We start from the raw sequence: 13,444 nt of genomic DNA on the forward strand, positions 1-13,444 counted from the left end.
AAAAGGAAAAAATGCATGGATCACTAAGGTGCTAAAAGCTGAGAAATGAATCATGACTGATTCCACCTGGAAGAAAGGGTTTCTGTAATTCAGAGGTTTCAAACTCCACCGTTAACAAGTGCAAGTCAGCCTAAAGCACTCAGGAAAGGTAGATGTCGGCTGTAAGAAATGGAAAATGGAAGGTCCTGTCTAATGATGGAAGCACGGATTCGTGTCCTATCTGTTAGAGGAAGGGTGGCCCAGAGTTCCAAACCAGCTGGTATAGGATGCTTCCCTACATCCAGATATTCATCTCTAGTCTTCCAATATTTCAATGTTTGAATATAATTCGATGATTTTTTGAAAATGTAAGAGTGATCAAATAATATTTGAAGGAAATCTGCAGCTCCCAAATCAATAGAGAAGCACTTAGACTTGAAGGCTGGCGAATTTCATCCAGCGGGGAGAAAGATTCTATTTCTAGCACTTCAGCTTTAGTTGTTGCAGAGTAACATTCTATAGGTTTAGATCCTCAGACAACTTTTCTTTCCATGTTTAAACATTTGAACATGTAACCATTTCAAAAGCTTGTAGTTAACCTGGCTCACAGTCTAAGTACAAAGTTTTGGAAGGTCTTAAGTTCAAGGTTTTGGGGAATTGGGGTCCATGCTGGAGAAACCTGACTATCAAGTTAATATTATCAATGAACAATGTGAGAGGTGGCAGAAACAACACTCTGAAAATGTCTGCAGAATGAAGGATCTATTTTCATAATTTTGATATATTACTAAATATGAAATGTCTTTGAGAATGAAAATGATATTGACATTTGAGAATGAAGTACACTTTTTCATTATCAAATTTTCTAGTTATAAGTAAAAGCAAGAAGGACAAAAATAGTTAAGGGATCTGGAAATCAAAAAAAAAATTTACTTGCTTATAAAACTTTGTGAAATATTATATATTGAATATCTTTAATAAATCCACTGATAGGCATTTAAAATATTTACTTCAATAAAGTATACACCCACATCATTGTAAAGCAAGTTGGAATTCCAGACTTCTGAAAGACCTAAATTATACAGTGCACAAAATGCATTATAAATGTCTTATTCCTGGGGTGACTGGGTGGCTCAGTTGGTTAATCTTCCAACTCTCAGTTTCAGCTCAGGTCATGATTTCACAGTTCATGGTTCAGGACCCACATGGTGCTCTGCTCTGGAAACTAGAGCCTGTTTGGGATTCTCTGTCTTCTCTCTTTATTCCCCTCCCCTGCTCATGCTCTCTCAAAAATAAGCTTAAAATACATACATGCATGCATACATACATACATACATACATGTCTTGTTGCTATTGCTAAAGAAGATAATTTTTAGCTTTAAAAATTATCATTATTATTTTTTAAATGTTTATTTTTATTATTTTGAGAGAGAGACAGAGAGTGTCCAAGCAGGAGAGGGGCATAGAGAAGGGGAGAGAAAGAATCCCAGCAGGCTCTGTGGTGACAGATGCAGAGCCCATTGCAGAGCTCGATCTCACGAACTGTGAGATCGTGACCAAAATCAAGAGTCAGACACTCAACTGACTGAGCCACTCAGGTGCCCCCAAATTATTGTTTTTATAAGAATCTTTGTTTCAAGTGCTATTAGGTATCATCAAATCTAAAAATTTTAAGATATTTTGACTAAATTTCTACTTCCACTTTTTCTTGTGATGATAATTTAGTTTTGGTACAACAATAGTTAGGTTTATTACTTAATATTACACTACTATAACTAGTTGAAAATTTCCTATAATTGAAGAAATCAAGTGGGTTGATGACCCAAAGTCCTATGAAGTGTGGCTTTCAGAACATAGATTATTAAGGAACATACTATAATTAGATTCACTTTTAACTCTACATGATTGAAAATCTGCCATTTAGTATTATTGTTGTTGTTGTTGTTGTTGTTTTAATTTTAGTATCTTTCTTCTTAAAAAAAGGAAAAATAAGAGCTCAGGAGAGAGATGGCACTTCTGAACCAGAAAGCATCGTGTAAAGATAATTCAGCACACCAAAAGATAAATGGACTGATTGATATTCAGTGTTGTTACTAAAATTTAATTTTATTCCTGCTGTATTAAAACTTGAAACTGTAATTCTCCTCTTCTAAGAGTTAGTAGTATAAATTAAACTCACTGAGAGTTAGTAGCATAAATTAAACTCACTGATCACTCAGATTGCTTTTCCTATAGTTCAATCCTGCTGTATTGTGAAAATGACTTATTCATGAAAATTTTCCTTTGTCATAAAAAAAAAAAAGGCTGCCATCAGTTCCACTCCATACTAGAATGTGAAACCAAATCAGATAAACAGCAACTTGGGATTTTAGAAAAATGCATCCCATCGTTGCTTGTCTAGTATAATTTTGGGAAATTTTGCGTCTATTCAGCACTTATATTCTATATCTTTTGGGGTAAAGTGGAAAAAGATGTTTTCATCCACAATTTGTAGAATCACTTTTACCATCGTTTCCATAAAGAGCTGACGACTCCATTGGTTCTAAAAGCACTATGCACAACCGAAAGCATTTTTCTGTAGTGAAATATCCCAAACATCTCATTCATGGTTGAAGAAGATGGGGGAAGGGATGTGTTAAGCAGTGAGACGTGAAGGGCGAGCGCTAGGCCTGCCTGTCACTGAGGCTGATAGCTTGGCGACGGTTGTACATCATCTCCCCTTCATTGGCTCATAAAGCCCATCTCAGCTGAAAAGCAAACGTGCGGCGTGACACATTTATTTTTCATCCTCAATCCTGATAGTTTGGGGCTTCCTGCGCATCATTAAATTGTTTCATTTCCCTATGTTCACCACAGATGTGCTGCCACCAGTTCCAGGCCAAGGGGATAAAACAGCAACAATGCTCTCAGATGGAGCCATTTATAGCAGCATTGACTTCACGACCAAAACCACTTACAACAGTTCCAGCCAGATAACACAGGCTACCCCATATGCCACAACACAGATCTTGCATTCCAATAGCATACATGAATTGGCCGTCGATCTGCCTGACCCACAATGGAAAAGCTCGATTCAGCAAAAAACAGATCTGATGGGATTTGGTTATTCTCTACCTGATCAGAACAAAGGTAACAATGGTGAGTCAGGTTCCTATTACCCGAGGAGTTATCTTCACATCATTTGTGCATGAGATAGAAATTAGTATTTGTTGTTCAGTTTAGTGGCTCATTACCAGGTTCACCACCTAAACTAAAAAAATATTATCGGCATGTATTCAGTACCTTGCACAATCCCTACCACCACCACCGCCACCGTCACTGCCACCACACTCCAACACCAATCGGTTTCATCCGTTTAGCTCTTTTTCAATAGAGTGATCAGTAATCCATCTCAACTTCCATTAGGCAGGATAGAGGAAACATTCCTCCACTGTCCCACGACATCTGCTTCTGAATTGCTAACTGCATGTTCTGCATGGGCTTGTGCTGTGAACTAATCACATGATGCCACTATGACCTCTGCCCTTTAACCCTTAGCCTTACTTTACATCCCTGACTACCGATTGGCTGAGGGATTGTCTAATAGAATGCCACACAACCAGTCACAGGATTTCAGCACCACCAGCTCTCACAACAGCTCAGAGAGGAGTGGCAGTCTCTCAGGTTGGTCTCATCACAGTAAGGAGAAATATTTGTTTGTCACCAGCATATGACCTGTGTTCCTAACAGCCGTGAAGAAATACTGAATCACAACTCACTGTCAGGCATTTATCTTTCAAATGACAATCGCAGCGTATCCTAATGAAATCATGCTTTGGGAAGGGGCGGGGGAATAAAAATCACTGTCACTATGTACTAAGGGTACAACACCATATTTACTCAAAAATAGTGTATCATTTTACCATTATTTAGGAAAGAGCAGATGAGTTTGATCTGCCGTAAACCCTACCTAAAAGCCAAAAGAACTTTAAAACAAAAGGATCATACAGGAAAGTCAGTTCCATGACATGGTCAGCAACGATAAATTCAGCTAAAATGCAAATTGTTTGGGACATTTTTCATAATATTAACATTCCAGGGATGGGCCTTTTTATTTTTGGACAATTTTTTTCCAAATATTAGTTTATTATCTATCGAATGATAGTATTTAGAGTAAGGTGCTTCTACCGTGCTAACCAAGAATGTTAATATCAGACGTTATTCTTCACAGTTGATTTCCCCCAAAAATATGATCTTTCATATCGATAATTCTTTTATATAGTAAATGTCAATATCTATCAGAGATATAACAGACAAACTAACAATCTACAATGTAGGCATTGTGGAGCACACTTCAGGGCCAATTTTCACTGGATAGAAATATATGTCTATTGTAGTGAATAGCACTGATATCCTCCAGGCTCAAGAATCCTCACATCTAAAATAAGGAGGTTGTGGTCGACACCCTCTAACTTCCGACCATAACATGCACACTGTACGGCTGATGGCTTTATCTGCACATTTCTATTGTGCGCACCACTACATTTGCTTATTTTTTCATATTAATGGTATGCCATTTGTTTCTATGAATTTTTTTAATCTACAAGTTCTTAGTAAAGGATTATAGTGTATTATGATAATGTCACAAGCTACCAAGCTGTAAAGAGTTAACTCTTTTACATCATTAGGGTAAAATTTACTAAATGACTTTTCCTCAGGAGATAGAACCCTTTCAGTCTGAAATGTTAATGCTCTCTCTTCCCTCCACAATGAGGCATTTGCTCTTGGTAGAATTAGATACATTATAGAATCCAGAAAATTTTAAACATCTGTTATGAATTTAAACTGGCTTAGTAATATCGAAGGCTATTTTGAATAACCTTATATGTCATTTATACTGTCATCTATTTATAACGCGTCCTACAATTGTACTGAATAATTAAAAAGTAATGTATCCTAGGCCTATTTCATTCCAGATATGTAAAGTCCCAAGCAGTATACATATTTTAAAAATCTATGTATATTAAGCCATGAATTACATAAGACCTTTTGTGAATCTCTCATTAAATATTCTGTATATGTTGATTGACACTGAGTTTTAAAAGTTACCTTTTGAGTAATTGTAAGCAGAACCTGATTCACAATAGTGCTTACTGCTTTTTTTAATCCATTAATCTCCTGAGTGACATTTATATATATCTATGAATTATATTAACTACTTCATCTACATTTGAATACAAAATTACTTAAATTGGTGATAGAAAGCATTCTTTAGGAGGTAAGAGTGAAGTGATTATTCTTTTCTAGTTTAGTCCAATTGAGTTTAATCTTACAGAATTTGATTTATTCTTATAATCATAGATATGTTTTCTAAGCCTCAAATTTAAATTTTTTTTTTCAACGTTTATTTTATTTTTGGGACAGAGAGAGACAGAGCATGAACGGGCGAGGGGCAGAGAGAGAGGGAGACACAGAATCGGAAACAGGCTCCAGGCTCTGAGCCATCAGCCCAGAGCCCGACGCGGGGCTCGAACTCACGGACCGTGAGATCGTGACCTGGCTGAAGTCGGACGCTTAACCGACTGCGCCACCCAGGCGCCCCTCTAAGCCTCAAATTTAAGATCAAACTGCCCTGTGAATATCTAATCATACCATATTATATGATTTTCTTAATTTGTACACAGCAATGAAATCAATTTAAAATAATCACAATAATAAAGAAAATTGGACATTTCTGAATTATTTCAGTGAATTTCTCATCCTCTTTGAAACACTTTTATAATTTATTCCATACATAAGTTTTGAGCACTTGGGTTAAAAATCTAACCATTAAAAAAATATAAAAGAAAACTCAGATTTCTCAAAACCTATATGAAATCATAATTATATATACACATATATATAGTGCACAATATCAGTAGTGGTAATGAAATATTTTTATACACCAGTATTTTTTTAATTATGTGTTTTACTAACTCGAAAATGAGCTACTTTTATAATTTTCTATACAAAGAAGTTATTTGTTCAGCATAAATGTCAGTTTAAATACTTACATTTTGAGTTGAAGAGAAATGGGTCAAATATAGTTGACGGTCTTCAAAATATGTTCCCATAAACTTTAAAATGTTTTGAGATCTTCAGTTGCAAGAAACAACAACGAGCTGTGGTGGCTCCCTTAGCTCAAGGTTTAGATCTTAGATAAACACAATACCCTTAGCCTACCTCATATGCCCACCACCAAGTGAAGAGCCCACCTCTTAGCTCATTGATAAAGGAGGACAAAACATATATTCTTTTAAATTTGTTTTATGTTTATTTTTGAGAGAGAGAGAGAGAGCATGAGCGAGGCTGGGGACAGGGATGGTTGGTGCAGAGAGAGGGAGACACAGAATCCGAAGCAGGCTCCAGGCTCTGAACTGTTAGCAAAGAGCCCTATATGGGGCTTGAACTCATAAAATGCGAGATCATAACCTGAGCTGAAGTCGGATGCTCAATGGACTGAGCCACCCAGCCTCCCCGAGAGGACAAAACATATTGATTCATAGTCCCATCAAGACTCCACACAATGACAGAGCAGAAATTTTCAAGAGGAGAAAGTGGACATTGGATTGAAAGCCCTCACAAATTCCCTCTTTGCATCAGCTTTGTTTCCCCATTTTTTTAAATGTTTATTTATGTATTTTGAGTGAGAGACAGAGTGCAAGCAGGGAAGGTGGGGGGGGAGAGAGAGAGACAGAGAGAGAGAGAGAGAGAGAGAGAGCGAGAGAAAGAGCGAGAGAAAGAGAAAATCCCAAGCAGGATCTGCACTGTCAGTGCAGAACTGGACCACCTGGGACTCCATCTCAGGAACCATGAGATCGTGACCTGAGCTCAAGTCAAGAGCCAGTCATGTATCCAACTGACCCACCCAGGCACCTCTCCCCAAACATTTTTAAGTCTGATATTTGGAATAACTGATAATGCCTTTTTTTTTTTAATTTTTTTTCAACGTTTATTTATTTTTGGGACAGAGAGAGACAGAGCATGAACGGGGGAGGGGCAGAGAGAGAGGGAGACACAGCATCGGAAACAGGCTCCAGGCTCTGAGCCATCAGCCCAGAGCCTGATGCGGGGCTCGAACTCACGGACCGCGAGATCGTGACCTGGCTGAAGTCGGACGCTTAACCGACTGCGCCACCCAGGCGCCCCTCTAAGCCTCAAATTTAAGATCAAACTGCCCTGTGAATATCTAATCATACCATATTATATGATTTTCTTAATTTGTACACAGCAATGAAATCAATTTAAAATAATCACAATAATAAAGAAAATTGGACATTTCTGAAGTCGGACGCCTAACCGACTGCGCCACCAGGCGCCCAGATAATGCCTTTTTTGAACTTGGAAAAGAACTCAGCAGAGTTGGGTTCAGACTCCAGTAATAGTAATTTCTAGTAAAGCTGCTGCATTCTTTTGTGTGTGTGTGTGTCCTACTGTGTGAATATGGACCAAATAACACTCAGAAAGAACTCTGTTTCATCATCTATTAACTATTTCATCTACATTTGAATGCAAAATTAGTTAAATTGGTGATAGAAAGCATTCTTTTGGAGGTGAAGAGTGAAGTGGTTATTCCCTTTCAGTTTAGTCGAATTAAGTTTACTGTTACAGAATTTGCTTCTGGAGATGGAAGAACTTCCCTATTTGTGTCATTCAGTTCTGGTGGTGATCATATAACATTTTCTAAAGTGCCGTGAAGTGAAGAGTGAAGGAACCAATGTCCACATATAAATATATAAGGAATAAAGGGTGCCCAACTAGGGGAAAAGCCACCAAAAACACATAGCCCGACCCATTCCTCTTTTAATTATTAAAATATAATTCTGAGACTACACAAAAGATACGATCCTGGTTTGTGATTTTGGTGCACGATCAGGAAACAAAGGGTCAAGGCTCATCCATCTTAAACACAAAAATTATAGACATATCAAAAAGTATAGACATATTTAAGCAACTTCATTATTTTTATTCTGAGAGTCAGACTATTTCTGGGATACTCACTGGGGTTGGAGAAGTCGGGCTTGACAAAGGCTGTAGAAATGGGTAGAACCGTGTTCGCTCTAAGATAGAGGAAATGAAATAGAGTAATAATAAGTGGCATTTATTGAGCTTTCTGTACAATCTGAGCCCTTTACATGCTTTGTCTCTTTCAACCCTCAAAATACCCCCAAGAAATAGGAAATTTATATCTGTTTTACAGATATAAATCAAAGTGATATCTATTGAGTAATTTATACAGATACATGAGAAATTAGTCTTCAACCCCAGATTAAGCCGTTATACTCAAAACAGAAGATACCTGCTGTTCTTTCTCTTAAATGCCTCTCCTTTTGCCCAAGATAGGAAGTGAAAGGAAGAAGAAAGCACTCTGTCTGTAAGGATGAGCTTTTAAATCTGTGCTCATGACATAGAAAACAGACATACTTCCATAATTGGCAACAGTGTCTCTGCCCAGCTTACCAGCTACATTACTTTCTGACACTCCAATAAGTCATTACTGAATGACATAATTTTCTGAGTTGGCTGATGCCATTAGCTGATCATCAACTAGCTGATGCCAGTCGCTGATGCAGATTAACAGTTGGTTGAAGAAAGGAGATGAGACTTCTGGTACTATGTCTGTCTATTGAGAGCCCTGCTGCAAGTATTTGATGCTCACAACTTTCAGGTCCAGAAAGATGAAGCCCAAGGGGTCAATACCATTATTTTTGGAAATATAACGATAGCCATAGTAGGAGTGAAGAAAGCTACTTGCATTCTATTGAACATCCTTTGTTAGGCTGCTTCAGAAGTACTTATTCTTACAATCAACCATGACACATCTAGGAAGAAATTTGATTTACTTCAATTTTGGAAGAGTGAAAACTATGACACTATACAGATGATGAATTTTATTTTTATATTTCATTAAGCTGCAGTAATTTCAGATTTGGTTCATACGCTGCCAAGTCATTTTTTGCTCATGTTTTGTGCATGAACTAATTTGTATTAATAATAGTAGTGAAACTGATCACTGCATTTTCATTAATTTTTCCCCTCTTTTTGGAATTTTAGAAAATGCTATGCTTAAAACATCTGGGAACTACTCTCACTATGAGCAAAAATAACTACGCCATTCGTTAGTTTAAAATTCTATAAAACTTCTCATTGTGAAAGATTTATAAGTACCCAGATTATATTTGATTGATTTTTATCAGTCACTTTTGAGAGAAAACTGTACTCTCTTGGATTAATTAGAGTAAATTCTAATGGAAAAGTTTAGCCTGTATCCTCAGACACTGCATTTTCCACTGAGAGAGATTATGCAAAAGAGCATTATAAACGCACTAAAATCTGACATTTGAAAGAATTTGTTATGGCCCATTATTTTGTGTAACAATGAAAACGTAGAGGCAGCAGACATGAATAAATCAATAAGTGTGCTTTTGCTACAGGACCCATGTTTTTGGTTTATTCAGCACGGTAGTTCATGCATTGGGAAAGAAACAATATAATGTCGAGTGATTTATAAAAACATTTTCTGATTAGATCAATTCATTGTTTATAGCGTTTAACAAATGTAATATACTCATTGTGGTGTTTTAAAAACATAAATCCATCTTCCCACCCAATGACTGTGTTTCTTCTGATATTTGGTATATCTGAATAGATGCATTATTACTTGCAGGTGGGAAAGGTGGAAAAAAGAAGAAAACTAAAAACTCTTCTAAACCTCAGAAAAACAATGGATCGACCTGGGCCAATGTTCCTCTACCTCCTCCCCCGGTCCAGCCCCTTCCTGGAACAGAGCTGGAACACTACGCAGTGGAACAGCAAGAAAATGGGTAAAATTGTCTTCTATACCAACAGAATGCCCAGGGCATTCCTCTTCTCTGTATTGTGTTTTCTTTGTCTTTATCTGGGATTCTCTTACTTTTTTCCCTGCCCCCTTCCCACCCTGTTCATTGCCCTCCCCACAACCCCACTTCTGTTGTTTGCACCATCTCTGTATTTTAGCTGATAAATACAACACAGCACATATTGAGAACCTAGAATCCTTGGCTGTCAAGTGCCTTAGATTGTCTGCAATCATGATAATGCAGCCTCCATTTATAATATTGCTTGTTAGTTTGAAAGCAAATGTCCACAGCTCTGTGAACTAAAGAGCCACTCCTGAGCGGGGTTGAAAAGGGAATTAAAATAACCTGCTTCATCATCTCTCACAGCTTTCTAATGACTCATCTGGCCATAGCAGAGCACCTACTGTTGAGCTCCATCACATGGTGTAATTGTAGAGAATTTAATCATCGGCTTTGATGGGAATTTAAGGGCTGGAACATGAAAGAGGTTCAAGCCACTGCACATTCTGTAACAAAACCTCTCTTAAGTTAGAAAATTTCCTTCAAGGGCCTTTAAATGTGACCAGTTTCCTTATTATTTCCCAAATATGTCTCAAGAGTTAGTTTGCCTCTGTTAAGTGTTAATTGAGTTTAAAGCAGAAAGACATTGATACTTTTTATTCTCTAATAAAATAGCAAGTGAGGAGAAATATACTCAGTCTTTTTTTTTCTATTTTAATAATTCTAACTGCTCCGTCTTCCTCACAATTCCCAGGTCACTACTGCTTTTGACTGAAACTGAAAAATGCAGAATAAGGCAGCTTTTCTTTTTCCAAGTTTTTTTTTAATTTAAACATATTTAGATATTAAGACACCTCAGTTTATTTGAATAATGTTTTAGTCCCTGTCTTGTTTTTTGTAAAGATCACAGCACAATTTTTTTCTTCATTTCCTTTTCTTTTTATTTTTTAAAAGTTTATTTATTTTAAGAGAGTGCGTGTGCTCACATGCATAAAAGAGAAAGAGAGAGCAGGGACGGGGCAGACAGTGAGGGAGAGAATCCCAAGAAGATTCCATGCTTGTCAGCACAGAATCCCAAACAGGGCTCAATCCCACAAACGATGAGATCATGACCTGAGCTGAAATCAAGAGTTGGACACTCACCTGAATAAGCCACTCAGGTGCCCCTTCATATGCCTTTGAAACAGATGCTCTAGTTTCACAATTCCTAGTCTTCTCACACACTTCCTCCAGAAAGAGAGAGAGAGAGAATCTTTAGCAGAGCTTGAGGTGGGGCTCGATCTAATGAATCATGAGATCAAGAGTTGAAATCCAGCTCAAATCAAGAGTTGGATGCTTAACTGATTGAGACACCTTAGATGCCCTCCTTTTCTTTCTTTCTTTTTTAATCTTTTTTTTTAAGTTTATGTATTCATTTTGAGAGAGCTAGAGAAAGAGCACACAAGTGGGGGGTGAGCTACAGAAAGAGAGAAAGAGAGAGAGAGAGAGAGAGAGAGAGAGAGAATCCCAAGCAGGCTCTGTGCTGTCTGCACAGAGACTGATGTGGGACTTGAACTCAGGAACCATAAGATCATGACCTGAGCAAAAATCCAGAGTCAGACACGTAACTGACTAAGCCACCCAGGTGCCCTGTCCTTTCCTTTTTAAATAAGTGCTATCTTAGATAACTCCAGATTGCTATCTTAGATATCTCCAAATTAATTTCCTTAATTGGAACATTCTATGTCACAGCATTTGCTTCCTTCAAAATACCTCATTTACCTTTTCTTGATTGAATAATACATATATACTACATATATATAAATATATATACTTTATACACAGAGATGTAGGTAGATATGCATGTACACACACACACACACACACAAACACACTTATGTATTCATATACATACTTCTCTATATTTTATTCTCTCCATCTTTCTCTTCCTCAAAAAGGACTTTACTTGCTTCTGTAGGATTATAATTCCCATTTATATACATATCATTATTATTTTACATTTTTAAAAAGTTCACATTTGAAATAGGAAATAAATTTTCTCTGACTTTTTAAAAAGTTAAATTTTGCACACGATCTTATGCAATACATATCAATAATGTAAATGTGCCCATGTCACAGAAGCCTGTCAAAGAAAAAAAAAAAAAGATGTACTTTCCATAAGACGAGATTATCCAGGACTCAGGAATCTTCATTTTAAAGGCTGTATTCAGGAAATGGGAAAATAGAATTTGTGAATTGGGAAGAGTAAATAGTACTGACAAACATGTATAAACATAAAATTTTGAACTCAGATCACATGAATATTGTAGGTAATTTGAAATCTTTTTTTTTTCTTTTCCCACTAAGTCCACTTAAAAATAGACTATGATAGCTATTACCCATTGAAATAAAACTATCTGTTCCAAATAAATGCTAAATGTCTCACTTGATTTTACTGCCCAGCAGTAGAATTAGAAATATTCATTTGATGAATGAATTATTACATATTGCCAAAGACTTTTATTTTTTGATATAAATTATTTTCTGAACATCAAGCTATAAAATATATAGGCATTCCTACCCAAATTATTTTAATATGTAGTCAGGATGTATGATATTATAAAATCATTTTTTTTGTAAAAATTCTTAAAAAAAATTTTTTTAATGTTTATATATTTTTGAGAGTGCGCGAAAGAAATAGTGCAAGCAGGGAAGGGGCAGAGAGAGAGGGAGACACAGAATCCGAGGCAAGCTCCAGCCTCCAAACTGTCAGCACAGCTCCCAACGCAGGGCTCAAACTCTCGAACGTGAGATTGTGACCTGAGCCGAAGTTGGACACTTAACCGACTAAGCCACCCAGGCACCCCATTTTTGTAAAAGATTTCTAAAAATCCATTGGATACTTTACATAGGTAAAGAAATATATATCTTGATTATATCTACTCAAAAGTCTTTGTAGCTTATAGTTTGGTTTTCAAGAACCTTTGAGTTATTTGTGTTAAGTACCTAGTATTTCCTAAAATAAAAATTATCACTCTTAACAAGAAAGTCTAATCTGTCAGTAAATTGACAGCAGAATTCAATTTTCTTATTCCCTGGACTTAATTTTTCAAAGGTTAATATTTCAAAGTTCTTTCAATTGTTGGTGATGACAACACATATTTAAAATCAATATGACAAGAGTAAATTAAAATTAGTAGATTAGTGATGACTTTGCCCATTTCTTGATGTACTATTTATACTTTTTTGTTTTCTAATATTGAAAAGGAAAGATTTTTAAAGACTTCCTAGATTATTTTATAATCTGCTATTCATGATATTAACATTGAACATTTTACAGATGAGTTCTCCTATAGAATTTTTATGGCTTATTTTGAAATTCATATAGGTTTAAGAGTTTTTATTTTCTTAGGTGTTTTTATTTATTTTGAGAGAGAGAGAACCAGTGGTGGAAGGGCAGAGAGAGAGAAAGAATCCCAAGCCAGCTTTGTGCTATCAGCACAGAGCCTGATGTGGGGATTGATTGCACCAACTGTAAGATCATGAGCTGAGTTGAGATCAAAGTCAGATGCTTAACTGATTAAGCCATCCAGGTGCCCCAACATTTTCTTGAAACACAAACAACAAAA

The 13,444-nt window shown here is 36.5% G+C and overlaps 1 protein-coding gene across 19 annotated transcripts in view; it reads left to right on the forward strand.

The window, feature by feature from the left end:
* The window catches only part of ROBO2 (roundabout guidance receptor 2), a 1,749,879-nt gene that overhangs the window by 1,696,473 nt on the left and 39,962 nt on the right, over nucleotides 1-13,444 (forward strand). For 11 of the 19 annotated variants that reach the window (XM_040484189.1, XM_040484188.1, XM_040484194.1 and 8 more), the window contains 3 exons: nucleotides 2,836-3,117; nucleotides 3,517-3,642; nucleotides 9,665-9,821. In XM_040484189.1, the coding sequence (XP_040340123.1) occupies nucleotides 2,836-3,117; nucleotides 3,517-3,642; nucleotides 9,665-9,821 (565 nt within the window). The remainder of the gene's footprint in view (nucleotides 1-2,835; nucleotides 3,118-3,516; nucleotides 3,643-9,664; nucleotides 9,822-13,444) is intronic. The other 8 variants (XM_040484192.1, XM_040484200.1, XM_040484199.1 and 5 more) reach the window with 2 other exon arrangements.

Source organism: Herpailurus yagouaroundi, unplaced genomic scaffold, assembly GCF_014898765.1.
Source record: "Herpailurus yagouaroundi ecotype Mexico unplaced genomic scaffold, PumYag 162, whole genome shotgun sequence".
NCBI lineage: Eukaryota > Metazoa > Chordata > Mammalia > Carnivora > Felidae > Herpailurus > Herpailurus yagouaroundi.